Source organism: Syngnathus floridae, chromosome 19 (assembly GCF_059516105.1).
Source record: "Syngnathus floridae isolate MCC-2025c chromosome 19, RoL_Sflo_1.0, whole genome shotgun sequence".
In the NCBI taxonomy this organism is placed as follows: Eukaryota; Metazoa; Chordata; class Actinopteri; order Syngnathiformes; family Syngnathidae; genus Syngnathus; species Syngnathus floridae.
In genome coordinates this window covers 3035089-3062253 of record NC_142431.1, presented here as the reverse complement: position 1 = coordinate 3062253, position 27165 = coordinate 3035089, and the positions used below count along the sequence as shown (strand labels likewise).

Genomic DNA, 27165 nt, shown 5'->3' with positions numbered 1-27165 from the left:
TGTATGGGAAGGACCCCTGGTGGTACGTATGTGAAATAACAACGATTAAAAAAAAATAAACCATTGCCGATCTCCGGACTTCGGCTTTTTCCGGCCTTTTCCGGCATCCGCATTCAGTGTCACGTGGGCGGAAAAGAAAGGCGCATGCACGGGTTCCATTTTGTTTCGTCTTCACTTTGACTGCTCTCTTGACGATCTGAACATCCCCCTCTAACGCTCAAGGTATTTATTATTAATAATACTATTATTATTATTAAACTCGAGGATTCGTAGTTAATGGTTAAAACGACACGCACAGTCCATCACATACATGACTCGCTATCTCTGTATTCTTGGTTTTGTTTTTCAATGCTAGCTAGGCCGCGCTAGCTTGCGTGCGGAATGACGAGAACTGAAAACAGCGCCAGAACATTAACTTGTATTACTATTATATCTTTGCGAATTATGTTTGTTTGTTCAAATTTAGAGCCGCAGCTTTCAAGATGAGTGGATCTCGCATATTCATCGGCCGACTAAACCCCTCAGCGAGGGAGAAAGATGTGGAGAGATTCTTCAAAGGGTACGGACGCATCCGAGACATCGATCTCAAAAGAGGTTTTGGCTTTGTGGTGAGTAAGATATAAGATTTATTAAAGGATGCTTTATTTTAAAACTACGTTTAAATGCTTATTAGTAGATACGTCAATTATTTGAATAAAACAAATAACCGTGGGCAAGTAGAAGTACACCTGCAACTACTTCAATAAACGTTCTTTTTTTTTTCTAAAATGTACGAAGGTACAAAAGGAAATAAAACGTAATTATTATATCAGGCCAGACCTGTATAGAACATTTCTTATTCTGTACTTTATTTAATGCAGGAATTTGAGGATCCCAGAGATGCTGAAGATGCCGTGTATGATCTTGATGGCAAAGAACTGTGTAATGAAAGGTGAGTAGTTTCTTCGTTATCGATAATGGATGCTTTGTTCAATTTAATACAAGGTTTGGAAATCTTGGCTCATGGCCCATTGTTTAACCCAACATTTTAACCCCAGGCAGGATGGGACCCTTGAGCCTGGAGTTTGACACATTCAATATTCTGTAAAGCTCAATTTTTGTATTGCCTTGATATCAGAGTGACCATCGAGATTGCTCGTGGACGTCAACACCCCGGCAGAGGAGGTAGAGGAGGTGGTGGCGGTGGAGGAGGCCGCTTCCCAGATCGTTATGATCGAGGCGAACAGAACAATCGGAGGTATCACATATTCTTACTTCATTAATTTAGGAACGTTGTATGGCCATTTTCATGATGTCTCATTGTTTCAGTCGCAACCCGCCTCCGATGCGTACTGAGAATCGTCTGATTGTGGAGAACTTGTCCTCCCGTGTCAGCTGGCAGGTCAGTATTGCCACTTTTTTTTCTTTTTTTTCTTTTTTTTAATTCATTCGAAGCGAGTATCTTATACACCAAAAAATGCTGTGAGAACATCTTAAGGCCTCTTTAATAATTCCTGTAAATGTAGAATTTCTAGTCAAAATATTGTAGTTTTGCCTAAATTATGCTAATTGCATCACATTTTTATGATATTCTATTTTTCTTATATAATAAAAATTAAGACACAGCAAAAAAAACAAAACTACAAGTAATCTGTTCCTTTGTTCCAATTTTAACCAATTCTTCACCCCTTTATTTGCCAGCCTGACTGTTGTGTCATGTGGAAGAACTCGCTTATGGTGGAGTTAACCCCTTCTGGGTCCTTCTGTCTGGGTTGAGCCTGTGCTGTCAGCCAGTCTGTCCTACTCCTACTAGTTGAAGCCTGCTCGCTCCTCACTCGAGGGGAAGCGCTGGTGGCCCCTTCACTCACTTTCAACGCCCACTGTCCAAGGCAGGGGGCGCCAGGCAGTGGGAGAGAAAACAGAGAGTTGACAGAGAGAAAGCAGAGGAGAGAGCGCGAGTCGATGGCCGAGTTGATCGATGGTTCGTTAAATTGAGGGGGCTTCAGTCGGTCGATCAATCGATCGATATCCCCACCTCCCCTCCCCACTCTGGTGGTCCCACACATCGCGAGAGAGAGAGCGAGCGCGTGCAAATGCCTCCCCGGTGCCTGTGGATATAATCTGCTGTTACCCCAAAGGGGTTCGCTCTCAGGTAGTAGTTTCCTCTCTTCCACCCTGTTCACTCTCTTTGCTGACGCGGGGTGCCGAGGCAGGGGCGGGTCCCGGTGTCGAGCCCTGAAAATAAACGGGGCTCGTTGCGCCAAATTCTGCCCCAAGTGGCGCCACTGCATTTTAATTCATGCAGATGGTGTTCATCTCTTTGTAGTTTTAATCCGAGCGCGGCCCAAGAATCTCAAAACCGCAGCGAATTGGCTGATCCTAAATTTTACATGGTTGTGTTTGGGTCCTAAACACGGTCGTGTTGAAGACACGGCCGATTGAGAGGTTTGAGGTTCCTGGCCCCCTCGTGTAGCCTCGGTAGTTATAATCTAACTATCTCTTCTTTTGACAATTCGATTGACCGACCGTCCTGAGTCTCTTCCAGCATTAACCGCCGTTTGCTTGTGTAGGACCTGAAAGATTTCATGAGGCAAGCAGGAGAGGTCACATTTGCAGACGCACATCGACCGAAACTCAACGAAGGGTGCGTTGTCGTCATTTTCTCGCGTTTAAAGTGTATGACTGTGAACTGACCCGGAAAACGTCGGTCTTTATCTTTCCAGGGTGGTTGAGTTTGCCTCTTACAGCGACCTGAAAAATGCTCTTGAGAAGCTGTCTGGAAAGGAGTTCAATGGGAGAAAAATAAAGCTCATTGAGGCAGCCCAGAAGAGGTGACCTTTCCTTGAGAATTTACATTCATTGTTCTCTAATGTACCTGCCTGCTATCTCGATTATCGGTACGTGCGTGTCAGTCTTAAACGACTACCTTCTTACGAAAGTTATTCTTCACTGTCGTCGCCTTCTAAAGGTCCAAAAGCCGTTCCCGCTCCAGGAGTTCATCTCGCTCCCACTCACGATCCCGGTCCCGTGGTCGCTCTTCATCAGGCAGTCCCAGGCGGTCTGGTAGTCCCAGGCGGTCTGGTAGTCCCAGGCGTTCCGGCAGTCCCAGGCGTTCCGGCAGTCCCAGGCGTTCCGGCAGTCCCAGGCGTTCCGGCAGCCCCGGGCGCTCTGGCAGTCCCAGGCGCTCCGGCAGTCCCGGGCGCTCAGGCAGTCCCAGGCGCTCCGGCAGCCCCAGGCGCTCCGGCAGCCCGGCCAAACGCAGCAGTCGCTCCCGTAGCGGCTCCCCAACCAGCAATGCATCCCCCACTAACTCCAAGTCAATTGATCCAAACAAACATTCCCTCTCTGCTAACCCTCTTCCTCCTTCTTCTCCTCCTCATGATAAAGGCCATGGCTCTCGTTCACACTCTCTTTCCCCTTCCACCGAAAGCCAGCCTTAACTCACCCCCTTATTGTCTTGGGAGACTCCGTTCAAGGTTTGTTAAAGCTCAACACTGTTTAAGAAAATATCAAGCTTGGGTAGAAAGGTATGCCTTTTTTTTTTTCTTTTTTTCAAAGTGATTGTTAGTTGTTTTTGATAAGTAAACAAGGTCTCTTGCAATTTATGTTCTTCCTCATGAGTCACCCTGTTCTCCTGCCCTCTCTGGTGAGTCACTATTGGTTTTTGGATGCTTGAATTCATGATGCCTTTTGTATATGAGGGTCTTGTTTTCAATAAAAATAGGGAAAATGTATGTGGGGAAATGCCGTACTTATTAAAGCAGTTTTAACAGTGTTACACACTCTCCCTTTGTCATTGTGAATATCCAGCCATTACAGTGTACCATTATCCTGTTCAGTGTCGCTGGGAGGCGGAGCTTAGATGCAGACAACCTTTCACACTTCCAACATCGTCACTGAACGACAACTGTAAGTAGTCATGGTGAAAATTTATTGCAAAGCAGTCAACATGGAAGTCCGAACATGTTTCAAGTACAACATAAGGGAAGTCTGGCCCGGCCGTCATACCGTCCCTTCTGAAAATACTTTCAGTCCAGCATCAGTCATGGCAGGTTGGTATTCATCTGTTGGTCAAACAAGTGCACAAACCCAATTATGAAATATTCTTCTAAATTCTGCCCTATTAAGTTGCATTTTATTTAATAGCCTCCATTGTACTGTATGAAGCCAAAGCAAATGTCTCTAAATTCCAATAAGGGAAAAAAACCCAAATGGCTGTTCCTTACCTTTGCCTTTTTTCTTGAGCCTCTGGTGGCATCTGTAGATGATGATGAGAGCAATGGCCTCCAACAACTGGAAGGATATGTACACCATCGGGAAGAGGAAGAGCGGGCCGATCACTTCCGGTGGAAAGGCCAGTTTCAGAATGGTTGAGCATAGCTGAATATTCTGGCAGCCTGTTTCCATGGCGACAGTCCTCCTCTCCCTAGGCAGTCGTTCGGGAGAATACATTCATAAGTCATGAGCACTTAAGGGTGGTGCTCAGCAGAAGATGGTGGCGAATATATATTTGTAACTGAGGTGAATATAAAAAGTCTACACACCCCTGTTCAAGTTATTAAATTGGAACAATTCATAATTTCCTCCACCTAATGCCCCAATTCAGGAACAAGCTTTTTTTATCTCACTCACGCTTGGCTGAGTCTGAAGATGGACGAAATGACGTAACCGAAGGTGAACCCGATGAATGGCATGACGGCGCCAGTGGCCAAAAGGGGAGGAGACATCACCACTAGGATGGCGCTGCGGATCGCTACGGTGGCCATGACGGCAATCGCCACGGAGGAGATGGACATGATGGTCAGACCTACCTGAGAGTAGATATAATTTTTGCTGTTGATTGAGTCGTACATATTTATGTCTTTGTGATCCAACAGACCTTGGTGATGATCTTGGAATATTGCGGCCTATAGTGGTTGATGAAGATACCAATGCCGCAGGGCACGAGGATCATGGCCAGCGACACGGTGATGTCAACGTAGGGAACGGCGTTCTGGAGGTCGCCAAAGCCCTGACAGTAAAGGTAGAGTAGGAGCGGCATCATGCCCAGAGCCAGCAAGGTGGAACAGGACGTCATCACAATGCTGTGGAGAGGAACATGTAACTTCAAACCTTCAAAAAAAAACTTGTGGGAGCACATATAACATCTCCTCTTTAATTTATCACCTTCACAGTTGTGGACAAGATAAGATCCACAACAACAACAGCAGGAATGCACTGAAGAACACAGGACACACCTTCTTGATAAAGGAGGACCCCACTGGGGTGAATGCCCGACAAGGCTTTGCTTTTCACGTTGTCATAAATATTACAGTATCAGCGTTTTATGACCATGGGGGTCAGTCAACTCTAATGATGGTGATTGTGCATCATTAAGGTTGTTGAACTGTTTAGCGAAATAAAATAATGTGTGTGCTGTATACCTTAGGTTCATATCTCCATTTATAGCCAACGCCAAGATGTTGGAGAGGGTTCCTCCTGGGCAGCACCCACAAATCAAGACCACCACAGCCGCCATGTTAGCTAGCTGGAAACCCTGGAAGCAGCAATAATGGTAAACATCCCCTTTGAGTTAATTATTATCTCATTAGCATTCAGGTATTATGTGAGGATCAAACCAACCTTGGCTAAGCAAAATGCTGTAAGTGGCATGACGCAATACTGAGCCAGAACTGCAATTACCACCCCTTTAGGTTTCACGATGTGACCCTGGGATGAGAATGTGATTAATAGTCAATTGTCAGAGTCAAGTGAAAGAGCTCACCTTGATCTTGGACACCTCCATGGTGCATCCCAGTGAGATCATGGTGATGAATAAGACAATCACCATGAGCACGTTAATTGTTTTGTCCACCAGGGGCGACAAAAAGGGCTTAAAAAGGACAGTGCTATTTGTGGATGTCATGTTGAAGGCGTCCATGGTAGTTTGCATCGGATCGGAACCAGCCCACGATGTGATTTGTGTGCAATGAACTAAGACAGACAATACAAAGAAACAGACATTATTATCTAAAATCTTACAACAATCTCACAGAGTACTTTTTTAAAGTTAAGAAATGCTTTTCTGCAACAGGCAGAAAGGTCACCGTTTTATTGATAAGCCGTGCTTTGCTTGAGAGTAGTAATCAGTGGCCATCAGTTCATAGTACACACGCGGCGGACCTTTATCCTAATATTCATTGTGCACAGTTCATTACTTTGAAAATATTTTGCTAAGTAGAATGATGATTTTCTTCTAAATAAAGTGCATATAAATTCAAATAGACATTTTAAGTAATCAACATATTGAATAATTGTCAGTGTTTCTTCTTTTATTAAAGCCAAACAATTTATTAATGGATCTTTGCACTTAATAACAGAGAAAAAAAGATCATCACTGACAATCACGTCTTCCCTGCAGGCAAACATCTGCACTGTCTATCTCCTTTAAAAAGAGAAGAAACACTTTTGACGGTAAGAAAAGAGTTTCTCTCCATCACATGCTGTTGTGTGAATTATTGTGAAGGTGACAATTACACACCTTCTCCAAGAGGTCACCCATGTGGACCTTCTGAAACAACCACAGACAGACAGATTCTCACACACTTGTGTTGTTTACCTCTCAAAGCATGTGCACCTCTTCTCCTCCGCTCCCCAGGACTAATCTTCTTCCATCGACACTGACTTTTATGCTTCTCACTCTCACTGGTGCACTTTATGGTCGTGCACAGGTGCCATCTAGTGTATGTTTCTTGCACAAGGCGAGGCCTACAACAGAGCTCAGCATAGCTGGGGTAACAAAAACTAATTTTGGCACTATTATTTAGCAGATCTGTCTCACATAAATGGGTTTGTGTAACTTAATTCAAATAAATATTCCACTATAAATGTGCAGATACAACAATTATCCACTTGGTGGTGCTGTTTTCTCTTTTTTTAGCTTTTTTTTTAATTAATGGTCATGTACAATAGAGAGAGCAGTTATTATATATATATTTATATTATATATTATATTATATTATTACTGCGCTGTAAGTTATTTATTCTTGGTGTATTTTCACCAGAGAATGTCAGTGAGCTTTTATTGAGAAACCTGGAACTTGTTTCAAATCATTGAGAGGAAAAAATATATAATTTGGGTGTCAGTCTGACCTCCCACTAGCTTGAACTCCTGCCACGCAAAACAGAAGAATTCTCTTGATCCGCATTTACGCTTCTGCAATATAATTAAAACAAATATTTCAGTTATAAATCATGAATGATTTGTACTATTTTTAACAGTCGTGTTGGAAAAGAAAGTGGAATTAAAAAACGTTTAGGCAGTAAGCGTGAGTACAGTAGTTTTCTTGGTATGTAGGCGGTGACTGACCCACCCTGTTATTTCCAAACAAAAACGCTACTTTTCAGCCATAGTCCAAAAGATCTAACGTATTGGTCATGCATTTACATTAAACACGATTCTTATATAATGACAGCATGCAATTAGCATGGAAACAAATACAAATGAGATTTTTTTTTACAGCTTTAATTGAGTACGATGACCATGATGCTGTCTATGAGTCATTGGCTAGCAGCACACCACAGTAACCAGTGCCAAGAACAAACGCTGCATGCGATGGCCACGCTCGACAGACTGTTAGTCCAATATTAGTGCCAAGGTTGCTGATGACTTTCATGCTCTGCCTGTAAAATCTCCTGCAGAGCAAAATGAAGCACTTTTGATGCTGAAATGCGTTTCCGGGGGGAGATAGTGTACATAGATGAATGCAATATACATGTATAGTATAGCTAGCTAGTTACTGAACCATCCATCCTTTCATCCGTCACACATCATGGTCAAGGCATAGGTCCTCTCTGTGTTTTCCAGTTAGTGCATGGTAGGGGGCCAAAGGAGGGCATAGTGGATAAACAGGCCACAATCCCTGTAAAGACATGGGGGAGGGGTGGTGAACTGATCAGCCTCTTGAGTGCTATAATTACAGTTCCCTGCATCACATGTTTTTTGTTTTGTTTTTTCTCTCTGCAGCTCCAGACACGACTAATCAATGCACACTCTTGACCAGCCAACCTGCAGGTCGTGACCTTGTGGGATTTGAATCGTCTCCAGAAACCCGCAAAGGCCAAGGGGGGAGAGATTAGCGACGAGGGTGTGGTGAGGCTCGTGATCATATTCACCATGAGAAGGGCATGTAAATGTGATTGCTGACGACCACGAAGCAAAAGCATGGCCCCATTGTGTTGTGACTCTTTAGAGTAAATAGGAGTGACCTTGTTTGCCTCTGCTGCTACGGGACATAACTATGTTAAATACAATATGAGAGGTTAACACAAAGAAATGACAGGATGAGTGGAAGCTTTTCTTCATTGATGGAGGGCAGGGTGTCGCCCACAGCTGCTGTGGCCTCGTGACCTGCTGAGGGCCATTTCATTATTTATTTACACATTTACTGAGCTGAAACTAATCCATAATGTAAGCTCCTTATCTATAGTACAATTTTGACCAAAAAAAAAAAAAAAGGTAAAACCTGAGCAGATTAGTCATAGTTTGGCCGGCAACCGAAACCCTGTTTATTATCCCTCACAAATATAGAAGTACCTCATTATTATTATTATTATTTTATCTATCTGTTTTCAGTTGAGGTCAGCCAATTTATCACAGTGCACATGTGGAAAGGACAAACTGATATTTGGTGGGAATTGAACCCTTGCAGCCTGCATAAAAAGATGCAGAGAAGATAGAATGCATTTTAGAAGAATAAATTTGAAAAAAAACCAGATGTGTGTGTTATATGAGTACAAAGATGTGGAAATATAGGCACTCATGTCATACGAGGTCGCCTTACAGTTTCAGTGTTTTGGATTTTTCGAGGGTTGTGCCTTTCCACGTGTCTGCTCTAGCCCTGTTTTTCCCCGTAACAAAAAACTACAACTAAAAAACTACATTTACCACAAAGCTATAGGCTAAAGTGGGCGTTATGACGTAGGCATCTGCGCTAAATGCCTGACGGGAAATGTAGTTCAACAAACAGACTCACGTAACTTTTGGCATATAAACAATTTGTATATTTAAGCGAGCATGTAACATTTGAGTCCAACAACTATTTTTAGATTACCGTGAGTTCAGTTTTACATTTTTTCACTAGTTATTGCAATATCTTCCGACTTCTTATCTAGGAAAAAATACAATTCCCAGAAACCCCTTGGATTTGGCGCATGCGCAATGAAGGACGGTAGCTTGGTGTGTGGAGTTTAGTCACGTGGAGATGGTCTACCTCGATTCTGTCCAAACAGAACGTGTGAGTGAGTAGCAACTACTAGCAGCCCGTCTGTAGGAGCGCCGCTGGGCTGCCAAACCGATCCATGTTGTTTTTGAGCCACGCGTTCCTTTAAACTTGACCATTTGATCGAAGAATGAGTGATAACGATGATATCGAAGTCGATAGTGACGTGAGTATGACGCATTTCTACGCTTTTTAGTGATTGTATTTCGCTTTTTATGTCGTTTTTTCCCCTTCTAGCCGAAGTAGCTCATCTGTTAGCATTAGCTACCCGATAAGCTGGGTCGCGGTGCTTCACTGATAAGTATTTTAAAAAAATAAAAGAAGTGCTAGTTTTCTGTGATCAGAAGCATTTAAATGACTAGATTGTTGATTAAATTCAAGCAGCTTCGGTGAAACGATTACGTTTCTGAACAATTATGGCTACAATTGTACTTTTTGTTCTGTTTTTTTTGCAGGAAGACTCACCGAGATATCACAATGTGGTGCGTAATGCTGTGGGGGGGATTTTGTCCATTTATTATAATTATTATACTGCACATTATTGAGGTTATGTTCCTTTTTTTGTTGTTTTTTGCCATTTTTATTTTCACGAACATTCGATATTTAGTATTCAGGCGTAGGTGGACTTCAAAATCGAATGCGAAAGCAACGGGTCATATGATCGAGCGAGATAAGACATATTTCTTGTTTATGGAGGGCAATACATGCATGGCTGGGACTATGTTATGCATTGCAGGCAGGGTATTCCCTATCCTGCGTGTACACGGTAACACGACGGCTATATTTAGCCCAAAAGCTTTACCCGAGAGCTGCACAGCCTTTTGTCATTATCCATCGGTTATTATTTTCACCAATAAATACGCCGAGTGCAAATCCTGGTGCTTCTTAGCACGACAAGGGGATTCCGCTTTTGCACATTGAGGTCATCTCAACAGAGAGATCTTGTTTGACATCTACTGCTGCATCCATGGCGTAGAACGACGCTCGAAAAGATGCATGCATAGAGAAGGGGAAAGCCTTCGTGTCAGGAAGGGCTGCAGCGGGATGTTTTCCTGTGTTGCAGCTTGTGATTAGAGCCAGTCAGTCTTCTCGACATCCCTCTGTGGGGCTGGCAGGCTCAAATGAATGACGTTATAGCTAACTGCACAACATAGTGGTGAGGGGAGAAAACAACACATGCACACACACACCCTGCACGACGGCACCACCAGTTCAATTCGAATGCATGATGACTTATGTCCCTAATTTAACCATATTAATGTATTTGATACGCTTTGCAGAGGTTGATGCATTGCTTTGTATTGTACAATTTAGCGGGCCACATTAAGGTTGACCAAATCCGGGCATTGATTGACACCTATACTCTAAATTGGTGTGAGTGTGAATGTTTGTTTGTCTATATGTACCCTGGAATTGGCTGGCGACCAATCCAGGGTGTACCCAGCTTTTGACCAAAGTCAGCTGGGATGGGCAGCAGCTCACCAATGACCCAAATGAGGACATGTTCATATTGGGGTTTTTTTTGGGTCGGTTTTACGCCAGGCTTTATTTTTCTCGCCAAGAAGCTGCACTTACCCATTCTTCCTCTCGCCCACTCGGTGCACTTGCAATACATGCCACAATCAGGTATGAGTAGAATGGAGGGAGCAGCTCACCTAGCGTGTGGTGCCACAGGATGGAGGGAAAAAAGGTACCTGTTTTATGACAGACTTATAATGGTGGCGCTGTAATTGGACACCTGTTTGTCATATGTTGCTGTGCTGCAACTCAGCACTCACATCGTCATTTAATGCGATGCATATTTTCCCACTTCCCCTTGATTCTCTAAATCTTGATCTTTCTAAAGTTGAGAGGTGCACCCATTCGTGAAGAATGCTATCGTGCATATGGACCTGCTCAAATCTTTAAAGCAGGCATGTTGCTCCATTGATGTGGGATGTAGTCTTACACAGGTTCGAGCTTGTCTTCCATCTACTTATCGGGCGAGCAGGAAAATGGCTGCCGGGATTGTAATCACATGCTATCAAGAGCCCACGTGTTCAGTTTAGTTTCATTTTGAGAAGGAATTATCATTTCACACTCAAGGAAAACGCTGACAGTCCCAAATCCGCCACATGTGACATGCACACACATTGAGGTTTATTACACTTTAGTTGGACGAGACCCATCGTTTTATCTTCAGGCTATATACTTGCACGAGGTGTCTTGAGGAACTTGGATTCGTTACGTGGACTCCATGTTTGGAGTAATTGCCGACTGCCCTTAGGTGTGAATGTGAGTGAATGGTACAATGGTAGAAAAACAACAAACTGGAGTCTTTCCCAATTTAAGTGACTTGCTTTGAGAGTACCGTATTTTCCAGACTATAAGGCGCACCGAAAAACCTCAAATTTTCTCAAAAGCCGACAGTGCGCTTTATAGTCCGGTACGCCTTACATATGGACCAAATTCCTAAATTTGAACTGGCCCGAAGCAATGTGTCATGAAATCAATCATAAGTGGCCCGCTGAAGCCTATGAATCATGAATCAAAAAGTAAATTTGTCGTGTCTGAAGTTGAAATAAAAAAAAGATAAAATGGAGAATGATTTTATTTGGATTAAAAATCTGAAATGATGCATTAATGGTGCGCCTTATAGTCTGGTGCGCCTTATAGTCTGGAAAATACGGTAGATAAGGATTTTCAAATTAAATCAATTATTGGAGAATATTGAGCTTTTTCTCATTAATAAGTCAGCCTCTGCCCATTGTCCCAATCTGTCAGTACTTTTCTATGTTAGTTGTATTAAAAAAAAAGAACAGCACTCGGCAGCAGGCGGGTTTTCCCGTCCTGCTGTCCGTGCTCCGACCCACGCTGCCGGGGGCTGAAGGCCTTGTGACTCTCATTGCAGGCAGACAAACGGGCACACCACAATGCGTTGGAGCGCAAGCGTAGGGACCACATCAAAGACAGCTTTCACAGCCTCCGGGACTCTGTGCCTGCCTTGCAGGGAGAAAAGGTTGGTAACAGTACTGGTGAGCAACCCAACAGTGTAAGAGACATTTTATTTTTTTCCCCTTTCATTATGTTTGTTCAATGTCACTTGAATTATGAGACGAGGTAATGACTAGAGTAGTGTACATTGAGAGCTAAATGTATGCGTGTGTGTGTGTGTGTGCGGAGAGCAGATGGTAGAAGCTGCATGTCGAAGCGCTTGGACCGGCGTCAGGAAGTTATTACGAGGAAATGTCGCTACGCTCTTCCTGTTTTGACATTGGCGACGTGGAGAACGTTACTAGCCCTCCCCTAGAAAGCAGCTTGGGTGGGTGGATGGCTCGATGCTGGGAGGCGGAGTGGGAGCCGTGTGGCGAATATTAGCTTGCCGAAGCTCGGGCCGATGATTTGATAAGATGTATTTTCACCCGGGCCGCTTATTCTGGCTGTTATTGTTTTAGTCATTATTGTGCAGGAAGCTTGTTTAGTTGTTCTGTAACTGTAAAAAAGGGAAAAATCATTTTAGAATGAATGCCCGCAGTCTAAATCCAGCTAAAAGTAAAACGGGTTCTAATTGTAATAACTGCATTGTGTATACTTGTGTGCTCATTGAAGCGGAAGTCAAGTCAAAAATGTTGCCAATGTCACATGACCAAATTCAGAAAATAGGTGAGTGGTCGTCACCTGAGCCCTTTTGGCACAAAGCCACACACAGCAAGTGGCAGTACAAAGCCAAAATGGCCGCCCGCTGAGATCCATAAAACCAAGTCACATTCCATAAACGCAATCTCAATCAGGATGGCAACACCGAAAGCATATTGTAAAAGTTTTGACTTGACTTTCCCTTTACGGCAATCATGTATGTTTTGTGTAAATTGGTGAAATGTGAATTTCTCTGCACACAACATCACTTCTCTTTTGCCTGTGTCACTAACAGCAGTCTACCAAACAGGCGTCTCGAGCTCAAATCCTAGACAAAGCCACAGAGTACATCCAGTACATGAGGCGAAAAAATCACACGCACCAGCAGGACATCGACGACCTGAAGAGGCAAAACGCGCTGCTGGAGCAGCAAGGTAATGCTCCATCTTTGCGTCTCCATCAAGTTGATAACTGATCGGGACCTTCTCTGTCGTCCAGTGCGCGCCCTGGAGAAAGTGAAGGGCTCGGCGCAGCTCCAGGCCAACTACTCGTCGTCCGACAGCAGCCTCTACACCAACCCAAAAGGCAGCGCCGTGTCCGCGTTCGACGGCGGCTCCGACTCCAGCTCCGAGTCGGAACCCGAGGAGCCTCCAAACCGCAAGAAGCTGCGCGTCGAGGCCAGCTAGAACGCGCTCCAAAAAAAAAAAAGCAGGTGAAAGGACCGGAGTAACCGCCTCGCGGGAAAAGCGAGCCAGAGGAAGCCTTTAAACGGCGCTCTTTGACCTTTCCACCTGACACCCACTGTTCTTGCACCCCCCTCCAACTGGGTGGGCTGGCACTGGAGACTCATGACCCCTTTCCAAACTCCTCACCACCACAATCACCTCCTCGAACAAGGAGGGGGGAGGCCAGCAGAATGGGAGCCTTTCAACAACTCTCGACCCCCTCCCTTAATATTTTCTTCTCGCAACAATCCAAAACCCCAAAATGAGGCAGCTTGGTTACTTCAGAACTTTTTCATGTTCCCCCGCCCTGCGTTTGTGCGCATAGCAGGTATACTCCGAAGCACTGGTAGGTGACTTGTGCAGCGGACCTGGCTATTAGCTGCAAATGGTATCGTTAGGGACCTAGCCCGACTAGTTGACACTACCTAGTTATAATTCCGACATTAATAGTCCACCTTAAATCTTAGCATCAGGCGTTCAAATTGAAAATGTCAACTCTCCGATGTGCAAATTTGTAGGGGGGGTCCTCTGTATTTTGTTTACCCTAAAGAATTGTTCCAAACAAGTTGATCTTTTTTCAAGTACCACAAACACATATTGTGCATTTTTTTTTCCCACATAAGAATGTGACGACCCTCCAAGGAGAAATGTTTAGTGACACCCACCTCAGGCCCACTTGGATTGCAGATGTTTTCTGCTGCAACACATTTGTTTATGAGAAAGAAAGAAAAAAACAAGTTCCTATTGTTGAAATTGATGTTTTGAAAGATTTTGAATATTCCTAAACTTGTATTGTATTTTGTCCTTTAGCTTGAAGTAGTGAATGACTTTAGGTGGCTGAACACATTAGGCAGCTTGTTTGATAGACAAAAAAAAAGACAATAATTGGATGTTTTCAAGATCAAATGTACGTTATGCATTTTGTAGTCATCTCACAGATCACACGATGTCACCTAAAACCGGAATGTTCCAAATTAGCTCCTGTCGTTTGAAGTACATGGAAGCCAATGAAGCCCCCCCCCTCCCACGTTAATGTGTTGTGCTCTACGAAGTCGCTGAACCTTCCCCAAGTTAAAAAACTTTTTTTTTTTGAGTGTCTAGGAAGAATGTGTCTGCACATCATTTCCATTTTCTTTTCCATTCAGGAGGATATGATTAGCGTACCGGGTCTTTGTCTGATTCCATTCCATGGAAATTACAAGTATGTTGTACATACTGCCTACAATTGTCTTGCAAAAGTTGAGGCCTACCTTTAATATGAGACTATAAAATAAACTATTTTATCCTTTAACGTTCTTCTTTGGATTATTCAGTTGTGGCGAGATGTTAAGTAAATCGCGGAGAATTTGCAAAGATTTATTAACGTCAGCCATACTGAAACAGTTTGATCATGATAACAAAAGGCATCAAAATCTTTTTTTTTTTTGCTGCTTCCAGTCTTCTTTCCTCACCACCAAGGGACTATAAACTAGGACCGATGGTCAGACGAGGAGTTTTCCTTCGGGACGGGCAGGCGGTGAAAGTGCTGCAAAGCCTGAGCCACCTTCTCTGGACAGATGTTGTAAACCGGATGAGTTGGAGCCTACAAGGAAGAACAAAAGTGGATGTGTTTTTACCACAACGCTGTGGATGAAACCCCGTCACTCATGGTGCTTTCGGAAATTGCAGTAACAGGTAACCTGTTGTAACACCGCCACCACAAAGAAATTTACAACACAAGCAGGCATGTGTAATGGACTTGGTGGCCGTCGCCAGCCGAAGGTGCCGATGACGAAACCCAAAACGGAAAATGTCAAAGTGACACGGCAGCTGGTGCCCTTCACTTTTTTTTTTTAATTGAAACCACATGTACACTATGTCCCCCCACAATTTCAATGACTTCACTTCTCAACTCCAGCCAACGCCTCACATCTATCAAAGCCTCTCATTCTCCTTTTGCAAGAACATTAAAAAAAAGCAGGCACAGGCCATTTTTGCTCAAAATAAAGACTCATTCTACCAAAGTGCGACAACTCGAAAGGGTTAGTAGATGACTCCAGAACTTACCAATCTGTTCTGCTCCTTGCCGAGGATGCTCTCATGATGGCTGTCGGTGTTCCCAAAGTGCTGCGCTATGGAAAGGCCGCTCAGGCAATAGCACGTATGGTAAAAGTCTCGAGATCTGAACGGGATAAAAAAAACAAGGCGTCAAACCATTTTAGTATTATCTTGTGTTTGCTTTGTGTCATACTGACTTGCCAGGCTTATCTAGTAGCCCCCCGGTTGGATTCTGGCAGCAGAGGAGGATGTACTCCTGCAAGGCTTGCTGTTCGAACATCCACCGATGTCGACTCAGCTCCGACTCGCCTGCGCAAAACCAGTGAGTCAAACTCGATATTGCAATGAACGGAAGCCGGTTACCTTCTTTGAAGAAGGCTCTATGTAGGAGTGGAAGTAGCCCAGCCTGCCAATAGGAGTAGCAGCCATCCACCAGTTTGTTGCAACGGCCCTGGAAGCCTCCTTCGAAACGCATCTGTCGGCTGACAACCCACCTCTGACATGAGAGGAGGTAAAAGTATTTTAAAAGGGTTTTGCTCAGACTGCTAAGGTTTCTGTTTCTCACCAATAAAGCTTTAAGATCCAGCATGTGCTCTTTTCCCAGTATGACCAGTGCAGCCGTGCCGCAGAATGTGTACCCGCCGTGAGCCTCCAGACCCGGCACCCCGCTGAGGCCGCCCTCCCAGTTCTGACAACTGTGCAAAACCCATAATTGAGTGGTCAGGGATGAAGACGAATCAAAAATGGCGACCTACTTACCTGATGATCCAGTTGGTGGTGTCTTCGAACAGTTTAGGTGTGATGATGTTGGTCAGCGATGCCACGGAGGCCGCACAATACGCACTCCTGTGAAGGTACACAATCATTACAAATCAAATATATATTGTGCCCGAGGTTGAAGTCTCACCTGACGTCCACCTCTCCTCCCACATGCATCACAAAGGAACCATCTGGCTGCTTCACTGACCATAGGAAATCTAACAACTTCTCCCTGGAATCGAGCAGAAATATTACGGTAAAAGGATCCCATCAAAAGGATAACAAGCGTCTACCTATCGATAACGTTGTAAGCTTCCTCCGTGCCGATGATGCAGAGTGCGTTGACGGCGGCGTAGGTGGGCGCCAGATGGGCATGTTGTGAGGGTCCGCCACCGAACCCCCCCGTGGTGCTCTGACATCGAGCCAGGAACTGACACACACTGTATCGGAAGCAAACAGCAACAGTAAGTAGAGAAATCTTTTTTTTCACAAATGAATTCCCTTCTACTCACTCCGAAGCCACGGCGGCAGGAACAGGTTCCTCGAGTAACTCCAGACTGTGAAGAATCCAGAAGCAAAGCCAAGGTCTGCTTGCGTCCAGGCACTACACAGTTACAAAATAATAAATAACGATAGATGAGAACTTTTAGTATTCACCTTAAATGACCTTTACAACTGAACTTTTGAATCGAGATAACGACCCGCGGTAAAAAATGAGTCAGTGACAACTGCACGACTTCGACGTCGTTACCTCATAAGAATCTGATAAATGCCGTAAGCCTTTCTTGAGATACTGGTAGTGTTGCTCCCGCAGCAAAGTTGGCCTGTGGAGAAACAATTAAAATTAAAGTGTGCTTCATTTTAAGATCAGCATAAAAAAATCAAAACTGAATAAAAGGTACCGCATCATATTTAACACAGCCGATCTAAAAAAGTTAAATGATGCAGTTGTCATGGAAATTATGATTCAGCCCTGTTGAGAGGCGACCGCTAATAGCACGAGAACACGTGGGATGATCGACGCACCAAGTGATCATGGATAGCGACAGCGCGCTTGCTAATGTGTCATAATCGCAGCAAATGCAACCGGTAAAAGCAGAGTCATTACTCCATGAGCGTAAATAGGCATGCTAATCAACTCTATTAGTGCTATTTCACACCAATATTTGACAAAATGGCTCAATATTGTCTTAATATTTTGCAACAATGTTTTTATACATAAATATTCTCTTCTTGGATGTGTCACATCCTCCAATGAGGGAAACTCGTCGGTTGTCATGGAAACAGAAAAAGAAGCTACAGGTCTGAGATATGGATTTTTTTTTTAACTTATGTTCCTTATTCATTATTTTTGCTGCCTAGTGTTTCAAAACTTACCTTTTAATAAAGTAATAATATAAAATTTTAAATGGGACAATATGTTGCAAACCTACCAAAATGACCACCATGCAGTTGAATATTGTTTTTCAAATATGACGGCACACAGAGAATTCAATTTATTTTGACAATTCATCTATCATAATTTAGATATAGCATAATTTGCGTGCAATTATTTCCCAATACAATGACTCGAGTTGACCAGCAGGTGGCGGTATTGTACCAAACATTGCCTGCTCCTGCTCAACGAATAAGTGAGGCTGTGTCATTTTCAAAAATATCACAAAAGCATCGTTCCTGCAAGTTTTAGAAATTATTTAAATTAATTCCGTTTGGAATTATGCATTTTATTAGGGAAGTAATGAAACTAACTGTGGTATGCTGTGGATTTGCTTGTAAACGTTGATGACTTCTTCAATGCTCCGCTCGACCCTTTTCTATTGGAAACAAGGAAGAAACAAAAAATCAATCATTTAAAACCACGATACATTACTCTTAATAATTAGCGCATGCAAACACTAATGACGCCCGTCATCTTAGGCAGATTTAGCATTCTGTATCATCCTGCAGGGCTAATCGCCTCTTACCTGCTCCCGTGAGGTAACAGTTCCCAACCCGTCATCGGCAAGCATTTCAGCGGAGTGACACTCCCGAAAACACCGCAAAGGAGCCTGTACACCGTCCATGATGATCAAGAAGAAATCGGAAAGGTTTGTTTTGACTGGTTTCCACACACTTTCACGCTGGTGCGCTCACTTCCTGTTGGGGTTGGAAATGACGTTGCTTAGCCAATACGGGGTTACCAAAGGTACAAAATATTTCGGCGTTGATACTTAAAAGTGCTTTATAACTCCATTGCACGCGTTGATTAATGTAATTCAAGTAAGTAGTTGTAATTATATTTTAGTTGTAGGTTTGCACAGGCGTCTAAGACACAGTTTTATGAAATATTTTTAAATCAATCGCATTTCATTGATATGAAAGAACCGGATAAAGATGGGTTGGCATTTCAAAATAAAAGTACAGAAGATAGCAGAACAGTATTACGAAAGCAAGCAATTTATCATCCTAATACGGTTGATTTATTTTTTAACCCGACACGCGATATAGTTTAAATTTATTTGAACGGATTTATCCGGATTTAACCCAAATTGTCAAAAGCAATAACCGGAAGTAACTAACGATGTCATTCTTTTTGCTTGATAGTGATTCACCGCACCCACTGGAGGCAGAGGAGGCTGCCTCGAGCATCCTTGTTTTGTCTCGCAGTCCACAACAAGAAACACGTTCTGACATTGCCCGTTGAAGCAAACATGGCTCGTGAGTGGAAAGGGAGCCATTTGTCGCTGACTTAGCCGACTGGCATCTTTTATTCACTTCCTTTCCTCCCTTTTCTTTTTAATTCAACATCATGGCTAAGCAGTACGATGTGCTCTTCCGACTCCTGCTTCTCGGAGACTCCGGGGTTGGAAAAACATGTTTGCTGTGCAGATTCACCGACAATGAATTTCACCCGTCTCACATTTCAACCATAGGTAAGATCCACTATATTTGGAATATTGTTCTCAACCAGAACAAACTGGCAGGTTTTTATTCCAAAATACATTTTATATGTAATACAGAGGGGTGATCACATGAATGTTTCCATTACTGTTGCGTTAAATTGTGTTTTACAATTTTTCCTGTGATTGGCTGGCGACTAATCCAGCCATGATTCGAACCCGCAACATTTCTACGATATAACACAGACAAAATTGTTATCTGGAAGATTTCTCCCATCGCTCAACTTTCCGAGGTGATGCTCTTTCTCTTTAGATTCAAACTTAATTGCTGCAATTAAAAATCCAGTATTATTATTTATAATTAATTTAGAAAGAAAATAATCTCACTATGGGAATCATTTTTTTCAATGCTGAAATAAACCATTCATTCATTATCCTTTTTAGGGTCACCACAGTTCTGACTGGGGCCAGGGATTTGGGATAAGGGGGACGGGGGGGTCTGTAATGTCTCTATTGCTTTTGGCCTATATTTTCAAATGGAGAGGTGCGAAAGGACCTTGGATTCTATTTCGTGAATAATGAGGCAGACATTGAGCAATGTTAAAGTCCCACAGAGAAAACTTGAGAATACATTATATACAATATTACCTTAAAATGGAACAATGTCTGCATAATAAAAGTCTCGCTGTGTGTTGCCGTGAATATAAAAATAGTTTTGTGTTGTTTTGTATTCTCTCTACCTACTCTATATCCAAAAATGAATGAACTCTAGATCTTCCCACATCAATAATAAATGACTGCCGCCCAGAATAGTCCGTCCCCGAGTTTAGTGGGAGCCTGTAATATTATATTAGACCGTCGCCAAGCTTTAACTGACCTCACAAAAGTCCAAGGAAAGGTGTAGCGGGATCTTGAGTGGCTTCTGTCAATGTCCTTCTCTCCTCGGGATCAATAAATAATTTCTCAGCCTTCACAGTGACAGAAGGATTCCAGTAAGTCTTTCAATCTGCTTGTCCACTTTTGTGCTTTATTTATCAAAACAAAAGCTTGATTAGTTTAGGCGGGAGCAAAAAAAAAATTCTAAATAGAAACAATTTAAAAATATTGTTCCTTCCACGAGCCAGTCCACAACCTTGTCCACCAACTCAGTGAGGAATGTCACCACCTCATCTAATGCCGCAACACGTTCGGTTCATTCGTCAAGTCACTTTGGGATTTGTTCCCCTCGGTTTACGCGAGGCCTTCACTCCGCTGATTGCCAAGCTCTGCCATCTTCCATTAAGTGCAGTCTGCCGTATTGTTCCCTTCCCCTATTGTTCCAAAGCAGCGTCTAAGCTGCGGAAATTCAATCTTAAGATTCACTGGGAGCACGAAAGATTGCTCTTAATTACATGCATTTTTAATGAATGTAAAATTTTAGAGTCGTAAACTCAAGAATAAGCCCGGGTTGCTATGCGGCTCTTGGGGACTCTAACGAGACCAGTGCTAACGATGCCGCAATGTCAGTGAACTCTTGCTGCATCACTCAATTGGAGCATCATCGCACTCCACACTTAGCTTCTCCTTTTTCGATTAAAGTCAGTAGGCTCTCCTCCAGGATGCTTGACCACTTGGTGTGAGTCAGTTTAACCGAGATAAGCTGTTAATTGACTTCTCAGGGAATACAATGTAGAAGTGGTGCGGTTTTACTTGATACTCAGCGGAGGCGAAAAAATAACATGGAAGGCGTTCAATGCTAAAGTTGTATGCAAAATGTAGCCTTGAATGGCTACAACTTTCTCAAGATGCAAATTTGTTTATTCACACCTCGCCTATTGTCTTCTGCAGGCATTGACTTCAAAATGAAGACACTGCTAATAGATGGTATCAAAGTGCGAATCCAGATTTGGTAAGCGTTCACAACGTGGGTGATATTGAGTTTCTATTACCGTATTTTCCGCACTATAAGGCGCACTGGATTATAAGGCGCACCTTCAATGAGTGGCCCATTTTAAAACTTTGTTCATATATAAGGCGCACTGGATTATAAGGCGCATAGAATAAATAACGTTGCTCAAACGTGAATGCAATCACAATTTAGTAACACTCGAAATAGTGAAACTCAACGTTGCTCAAACGTTAATATCACACAACACACAAAATAAACACGTAAAACTTACTTTAATAAATTAGTCCTCATCCACGAATCCATATTGGTCCATATATAAGGCGCACCAGATTATAAAACGGCTTTTGAGAAAATTGGAGGTTTTTAGGTGCGCCTTATAGTGCGGAAAATACGGTAGTACAATATTCTAGTTTCTCTATGTAGTGCAGGAGCAGGGGTGGACTTATGTGGTTGCTAATGGGGGCCACGGCCACCCCAGTTGCAAGTTTACCACTTTATTGTCGCCATAGTTATCATACTGTCAAGGTTTTGTGAAATAAAATTTTGGTTCCCCAGGGACACTGCAGGCCAGGAACGGTACCAGACCATCACCAAGCAGTACTACAGGCGAGCTCAGGTAGTAAGTCTGTGTTTGTTGCAGATAGGAAAAGCACGTTGATGTTAATCTTGCTAACAAGTACTGTCACTATGGAATTGCGCCCGCAGGCTGCACAGAACATCGAATTAAATTTTCTATTCACTTGGAGAACTGATAATGAAATTGGAAGATGGTGTTCTTTTTAATGCCTCCCACGATCAGTGATACGCAATTTCTCTGGTGTCTTGGTAATTAAAATCTTGCAATCTCTGATCTGCCCTCAGGGAATTTTCCTGGTCTACGACATCACAAGCGAGCGCTCCTTTCAGCACATCATGAAGTGGGCCAGTGATGTGGACGAGGTGAGTGGCGTTTGATTTTATTGCATCATTTTTTTAATGACGTTGTAGGTTGTGTGTGGCTTCAACTTCATTTCTGGCTCAACTGTCACTATTTGTTTGCCTTTGCTCCATTTCTCATTCCTATAATTGCTAGTACGCTCCAGAAAAGGTCCAGAAGATCCTGGTCGGGAACAAGTCGGATGAGGTGACCAAGAGGCAGGTGCCCACAGAGCAAGGGGTCAAGGTTCGTGTTGCCCATTGCCCATCTAATGTCCATCGTACGTGAGAAGAAATAACAACCCTACATGCATGTGCATCCTCCAGCTGGCCCGAGCTTATGGAATGGATTTTTTCGAGACAAGTGCCTTCACCAATCATAACATAACAGAGGTGAGAACGTTTTCAACGATAAAAAATTATCCATCGAAAGAATCACCATTATTGATCTTTTCTCTCTCTCTCTTTTGCTCCATCAAGACTTTTACACGGCTATCCGAGCAAGTGCTGGCGGCCAACAAGAAGGACCTGGACCTTCTGCGGATGTCTCAGAACGACGAGCTGAACCTGGCTGCTCTGGAGGAAGAGGAGGGATTGTGTGACGGGGGGTCCGCCGACCAGGGGAAAGGCTGCTGGTGTTAATTGTGACAGAATCCGGTTGGAAATTGTATCGTGGAAAGCCGTTTGAGCATTTTTTGGACCTCCTCCAATTTCAGGTCAGTGTCTCAGTGCGCTCTTTGTCCTCTTTAGTACATCAGCTAGGGAGCGAGTGAAATCTTCCTTTTAAATTGGCAGCAAACTTTTCCAAAATGCAGAATTTATGAATTGAATGTATACGATAAGGTAGAGGCCCACAATGATGTTTTTCAAAAGCTCTGGAAAAAAAATTCCCACCTATTCTGGAGACAGGTGAAAAGTTTTTGCACGGAAATTTGATTTGATTGCAACTTCAGTGAAGTTAAAAAAAATTCAGCTGGCTGTAAATTCAATTATGATTCAACCAGAGATGCCTCTCGGAGACAGAATGAACATCCACTTTGTGCGCATCCTTTTTCGTATTCTTAAATGCTACTTGTGGACTTGAAATGACTGTTTGTGTGTGTGTGTGTGTGTGTGTGGGGGGGGGGGGGTTAGGGTTCTGGATCGTAAACTCCGGAATCATAATGCAGATGTAATGTTTAAAAAAAAAATCTTCCTTCTTCAAATTTCCTGTATTTGTGAAAATATATGACATTGTACAAGCTGAATGCAGCATATTATTAAGTTGTCACATGTTTATGAGTAAATGCTCACAGATTTAAAATTGTGTGTTTTCATATTTATGGAGAGACTTTGAGATACATTAACATGCCACTTTGCTTGACAAAGATATAAATTTGCTATTTAAAAATAGCTATTATATTTATTATTATTATTTTAATATTTATAATATATATAATAATAGATATAATATATTTTAATATAATTATTTTTCTCCCTGTTGTAGCTCTTGAAAGTATTTAGACCTTTTCTCACTCTCAATAATTATCATACTATCATATTTAGATTTTGCAATTATTATATTTATTTATGTCGCTTCCTGATATGACCACTAGATGGCAGCTGCAACATACAGTAATGTCCTGTATTATACTGCATTTACAGCAATGTCCTAATTCTTCCTAAACAAGCTATTTCATCTCATTCAATGAAACAGCTATTGACTCTGTTCTCCGAGGGAGAAAAAAAAAAGCTGCAAAGCTTTTATCCATCACCTCATCCGAGTTGTTCATGTTGTTAACTCGTTAAAGGCCCTGAGGTGACATTAGCATGCATCTTAATGAATATGCATGTAGCACTGATATGACAGCTCGCTATCGAGCAGTACCAAGACCGAGTGACACGCACACACATATTGTGAACATGCACGGCGACACATTTCACCCACGCGTGTCCACATAGCCGGGTGCAGAGTAACCGAGTACATTTAGTACACTATTAAATACAAAACTGTCACGTAAGGAAGGAAATACGGCACCTCCCTAATCCATTTCCATTGATTTGACAGCTTTAGTACATAAGATGACAACATGTTAGCGTGAAGATTTTAGGAATTCCAAGAGTTCAGTCATGGTTGAATCAAATGTGGCCTTCAGATTAAATGAATCAATTCAGAAAAATAATTATCAGATGGTACATGATTCGTTTCATGGGTCTTTTATTTCTGCCAATAATATTTGTTTTAATTACAAGCCAAAATGCGTCAGGTTATTTTGTCATCAAAATCCAAGCTGGATGAAGATGTTTTCCTGATGCATAAATAAAATACGCCGTCAAACTAGCAAACACGGGAATCTCATTTTCATGCAAAGATCTAATTAGTGTCCACTGTATTTCCCGGGAGATGACGACGGCGACGACAGGCTGGCGCATGCTACTAATCCTCAAATACCCGACTCACAGTTTTAATAAAGTGTTGATGCACCCTGCCGACCGATCCAGACTCTCATCCAGCCCTCCATCCGAAGAGAGCTGCAGCTTGATGCCATCATGGGAGAAAATAGACACATTTTGAGACAGAGGGGTGTGGGTGGAAGTAAAGCGTGAACAACCACTGAATCCCTTTTGTCCATCTTTTCATGCCACCTGTACTTGTCTGAAACGGAACTGAGTAGGAGGAAGCACACCCTTGCCTTCCAGCGACGTTAAAGTCGAACACTGCAAGGAAAATCCAGCAGTGTGATATCGGCACTAGCCTGTTTCATATTCAGTGTTAGCATCAAGCTAATGGACTTTTGTCTGATTCGCTTTGGATTGTGTTGTTTGATATCTGAAATGCACACCAAGGGGGAGAGAATAGTATTGCATGTGTCAGGTGAGTCAAGTCTCGGGTGCTGTAGTATCGGAGCATTTTTATATCAGACACTGGTTGGTGCAATTGCCGATTTATTCCACATTACCTCTCTCACGTTTTAAAAATCCATCTTCTACATTGCTTGTCCTCGTTCAGGATATGTACCCCGCTTTAGAATCCCTTTTCTTCGAACCATATTTTGTCACACGTCGCTTGTATCAGACAACGCTTTGCTGACGAGTGTGCTTTTATAATCAATCACAAGAGCTGTGAAATTAAAGATTTGCACTCCAAAAGAAAAAGCTCTTGCTTCTCAGTTTGGACCAAAAAAAGAAGTTCCTCTCTCCTGAAAAAAAAAGATTCCCAATCTGCTATTGGTTGTGAATCACTGCATCAGCAACTTGTCTTTGAGATCAAGCGCTAATCTCGCCGCCTTCTCCTCAATCGCATTACTGACTGAGCGTGAGAGTGTTCTTTCACTTGAATGCAGAATGTACTGTGATGCTGTCGTTGGGGCGGGGGTCCATGACAGTGACTGACTCTCCCTGTGTTTGAGCTGTCATTGCAGGTGCGGCCGGGCGCGTGGGGGGTTGGGGGGCGAACCTGCTCAATGCACATCATCGGACCAATAAAAAAACAACACATGACGCCTCTCAACATCTGTTGCACGCTCCCGTCCTATTTTCCAACCTCAGCCCCCCCCCCTCCTAAATCCTGTCAGAGCGTGTCCGTATCCTGGCCAACCACTGTCTAAGCCCCCCCTTTTCCTTTTCCGCACCTCATGTGAGTTTGGAAATCCACAACATAACACCTGGAGTGTCTCCTCGGGACAATATGTGCTACTTCTGGTGAGAAAAACGTGTGATGGGTGAAATGGAGGAGGAGGAAGAGCGTGCTTACATATCTTAAGACGTGTGAGTGTAAGGGGAGGGGGGGGGTCTATATGGAATCTTGAACTGGGTCCAACTCCTTTCTCTCTGCAGGGGGTTGTGATGTCATCCTCCCACAACTGCGCTGTGCTTTCACACCAGAGTGAGTCACATTCTCTCGACTGTGTGTGTGCGGCAAAATACTTTGAATTCTCGATATGCCTCCACCTCTTCCTCAACATGCGTTTCTGCAAAGAGTGGCTGAGCTTGGAAAGAGTTTGACAGCCCCTAAAATGTTTTGACACCCTCATCTGGCACTTGCACCTCAAGAGATGCACTCTGAGTAAGTAAAAGTCTTAACGGGATTCATAACTAATGCATAACCCCGGCTTTTAAATGGACAATACCGGTCCCTCACTCGCTACTCTCTTATTTTACCCAGCCATTCATTTTCTGTAGTGAACTGGAACAGCAGCTGATTTTTGGTGTTGGTGTGACACCATGCACAGTGACAGTTTCAAACGCTGACATTTTGTATGACCTTTCTTTCTCCGAAAATGTTGGTTGAATACTGAATAGTGGTTAGCAGCAGTGGCAAGGAAAACATGGAGTTACGATAAGACATCTGTTTTCTGACTAAATGCATTATGTGATTTGAATCCCTGCAGCTAGCATGAAAAAAAAAAAACAGAGAAGCTGTTTTGCTTTTATATTGTAATTGCCCAAAGGCACGTGGATGGAATTCAATATACATAATATATAATGTAATCTACCCGCTGTTTTTCATTTGAGATGTTTGTTTCAATTGCTTTAATTTCAACGGATTGCATTTAATTAAATTTCAATGGCTATGGGTTCGAATACCAGCCATTCCCCCAAAGTCAGCTAAACAAAATTGTAAAATTGGAAGCAATTGAGCAAATGTGTCAGACGTCATTCAAAATGAGTCGTGATTGATGCTTTGTATGAATATTCAGCTTTTTTGGGGGGGACTTTATTATAAACCTGAATCATTTTGTAAAAAAAAAAAAAAAAAACGAGCATAATTACATTTATTGTTCTTTCCCACTGTCTGGCAATGACGACTAAGTGATAACAATGCAACAAGATTGCAATTACACACACTCCTAATGAGACACACTTGTCTCCCCACTCCAAAAAAAAAAAAAAAGTGCATCCAATTTTGTCTCTTTCCAGAACACACACACACACACACACACTGTCTGCAAGCGGTGAAAAGAAGCAGCGCATGTGAAAACAACTTGTCGCCTTTCTTTACGTCAATCTCCATTAGTGTTGGAGTGCCGCTTGAGTGGAGCGCCGTGAATGGGCTCTATTCTTTCGGTTCCCCCCACTTTTTTCGGGGGGAACACATACAGGAATTCCACTCTCTGGGTAATCTAGAG

At 42.9% G+C, this 27165-nt stretch overlaps 5 protein-coding genes across 15 annotated transcripts; 3 read left to right on the top strand and 2 right to left on the bottom strand.

Moving 5' to 3' along the window:
- The first annotated feature begins 115 nt into the window (after positions 1 to 115).
- Positions 116 to 8116, top strand: srsf5b (serine and arginine rich splicing factor 5b). Of its 2 annotated transcripts, XR_015854278.1 has the most exons (14): positions 116 to 222; positions 467 to 608; positions 861 to 931; positions 1118 to 1237; positions 1309 to 1381; positions 2550 to 2623; positions 2703 to 2810; positions 2948 to 3625; positions 3819 to 3888; positions 4225 to 4500; positions 4586 to 4779; positions 4857 to 5533; positions 6380 to 6432; positions 7985 to 8116. XR_015854278.1 is itself a non-coding variant. In XM_088361294.1 (8 exons), exons 2-8 carry the CDS (start codon positions 483 to 485, stop codon positions 3417 to 3419), a joined length of 1044 nt encoding a protein of 347 aa, XP_088217420.1. In that variant the 5' UTR covers positions 116 to 222; positions 467 to 482; the 3' UTR covers positions 3420 to 3757. The 2 variants fall into 2 exon arrangements, 1 of the variants encoding a protein (XP_088217420.1); XM_088361294.1 differs by lacking the exons at positions 3819 to 3888; positions 4225 to 4500; positions 4586 to 4779; ... (1 more) ...; positions 6380 to 6432; positions 7985 to 8116 and having other exon boundaries at positions 2948 to 3757.
- Positions 3882 to 9388, bottom strand: slc10a1 (solute carrier family 10 member 1). The gene is made up of 10 exons (XM_088361307.1): positions 9231 to 9388; positions 7734 to 7880; positions 6578 to 7653; positions 5744 to 5952; positions 5602 to 5688; positions 5403 to 5515; positions 4859 to 5063; positions 4612 to 4790; positions 4206 to 4405; positions 3882 to 4043 (listed from the first exon to the last, which is right to left on the bottom strand). Exons 4-10 carry the CDS (start codon positions 5909 to 5911, stop codon positions 3982 to 3984), a joined length of 1014 nt encoding a protein of 337 aa, XP_088217433.1. The 5' UTR covers positions 5912 to 5952; positions 6578 to 7653; positions 7734 to 7880; positions 9231 to 9388; the 3' UTR covers positions 3882 to 3981.
- On the top strand, positions 9221 to 14870 carry max (myc associated factor X). 9 transcript variants are annotated; one of them, XM_088361303.1, is made up of 5 exons: positions 9221 to 9405; positions 9695 to 9721; positions 12130 to 12237; positions 13165 to 13288; positions 13353 to 14870. In XM_088361303.1, the coding sequence occupies exons 1-5, from the start codon at positions 9370 to 9372 to the stop codon at positions 13538 to 13540; spliced, it is 483 nt and encodes a 160-aa protein (XP_088217429.1). In that variant the 5' UTR covers positions 9221 to 9369; the 3' UTR covers positions 13541 to 14870. The 9 variants fall into 9 exon arrangements, with proteins under 9 accessions (XP_088217429.1, XP_088217428.1, XP_088217424.1 ...); XM_088361302.1 differs by having other exon boundaries at positions 13150 to 13288; XM_088361298.1 differs by having other exon boundaries at positions 12130 to 12270.
- Positions 14871 to 14921: 51 nt separating this feature from the next.
- On the bottom strand, positions 14922 to 18543 carry fntb (farnesyltransferase, CAAX box, subunit beta). The gene is made up of 12 exons (XM_088361293.1): positions 18340 to 18543; positions 18125 to 18189; positions 17127 to 17199; positions 16888 to 16979; positions 16669 to 16815; positions 16524 to 16607; positions 16376 to 16462; positions 16182 to 16311; positions 15980 to 16112; positions 15814 to 15925; positions 15626 to 15740; positions 14922 to 15161 (listed from the first exon to the last, which is right to left on the bottom strand). Exons 1-12 carry the CDS (start codon positions 18436 to 18438, stop codon positions 15048 to 15050), a joined length of 1251 nt encoding a protein of 416 aa, XP_088217419.1. The 5' UTR covers positions 18439 to 18543; the 3' UTR covers positions 14922 to 15047.
- Positions 15019 to 23175, top strand: rab15 (RAB15, member RAS oncogene family). 2 transcript variants are annotated; one of them, XM_088361295.1, is made up of 13 exons: positions 15019 to 15724; positions 15821 to 16127; positions 16221 to 16470; positions 16560 to 16631; positions 16711 to 16839; positions 18323 to 18462; positions 18959 to 19287; positions 21082 to 21142; positions 21698 to 21758; positions 22004 to 22081; positions 22215 to 22304; positions 22385 to 22450; positions 22538 to 23175. In XM_088361295.1, exons 7-13 carry the CDS (start codon positions 19164 to 19166, stop codon positions 22697 to 22699), a joined length of 642 nt encoding a protein of 213 aa, XP_088217421.1. In that variant the 5' UTR covers positions 15019 to 15724; positions 15821 to 16127; positions 16221 to 16470; positions 16560 to 16631; positions 16711 to 16839; positions 18323 to 18462; positions 18959 to 19163; the 3' UTR covers positions 22700 to 23175. The 2 variants fall into 2 exon arrangements, with proteins under 2 accessions (XP_088217421.1, XP_088217422.1); XM_088361296.1 differs by lacking the exons at positions 15019 to 15724; positions 15821 to 16127 and having other exon boundaries at positions 16207 to 16470.
- Positions 23176 to 27165: the final 3990 nt, after the last annotated feature.

Bases quoted from the DNA above. Each gene is read 5' to 3' on its own strand.
- rab15 (XM_088361295.1), top strand. From the start codon at position 19,164: ATGGCTAAGCAGTACGATGTGCTCTTCCGACTCCTGCTTCTCGGAGAC. The intron at 21,143-21,697 runs GTAAGCGTTCAC...TTGGTTCCCCAG, and splicing joins AAAGTGCGAATCCAGATTTG to GGACACTGCAGGCCAGGAAC. The intron at 22,082-22,214 runs GTGAGTGGCGTT...TATAATTGCTAG, and splicing joins GGGCCAGTGATGTGGACGAG to TACGCTCCAGAAAAGGTCCA.
- srsf5b (XM_088361294.1), top strand. From the start codon at position 483: ATGAGTGGATCTCGCATATTCATCGGCCGACTAAACCCCTCAGCGAGG. The intron at 2,624-2,702 runs GTGCGTTGTCGT...TTATCTTTCCAG, and splicing joins CGACCGAAACTCAACGAAGG to GGTGGTTGAGTTTGCCTCTT. The intron at 2,811-2,947 runs GTGACCTTTCCT...CGCCTTCTAAAG, and splicing joins ATTGAGGCAGCCCAGAAGAG to GTCCAAAAGCCGTTCCCGCT.
- max (XM_088361297.1), top strand. From the start codon at position 9,370: ATGAGTGATAACGATGATATCGAAGTCGATAGTGAC. The intron at 12,271-13,149 runs GTAAGAGACATT...TGTCACTAACAG, and splicing joins CTGGTGAGCAACCCAACAGT to CAGTCTACCAAACAGGCGTC. The intron at 13,289-13,352 runs GTAATGCTCCAT...TCTGTCGTCCAG, and splicing joins CGCGCTGCTGGAGCAGCAAG to TGCGCGCCCTGGAGAAAGTG.
- slc10a1 (XM_088361307.1), bottom strand. From the start codon at position 5,911: ATGCAAACTACCATGGACGCCTTCAACATGACATCCACAAATAGCACT. The intron at 5,064-5,402 runs GTATACAGCACA...TCCTCTCCACAG, and splicing joins AATGGAGATATGAACCTAAG to CATTGTGATGACGTCCTGTT. The intron at 4,044-4,205 runs GTAAGGAACAGC...TTTGACCAACAG, and splicing joins GCTCAAGAAAAAAGGCAAAG to ATGAATACCAACCTGCCATG.
- fntb (XM_088361293.1), bottom strand. From the start codon at position 18,438: ATGGACGGTGTACAGGCTCCTTTGCGGTGTTTTCGGGAGTGTCACTCC. The intron at 18,190-18,339 runs GTAAGAGGCGAT...TGTTTCCAATAG, and splicing joins CTGTTACCTCACGGGAGCAG to AAAAGGGTCGAGCGGAGCAT. The intron at 17,200-18,124 runs GTTAGTTTCATT...GTTTCTCCACAG, and splicing joins CAAATCCACAGCATACCACA to GCCAACTTTGCTGCGGGAGC.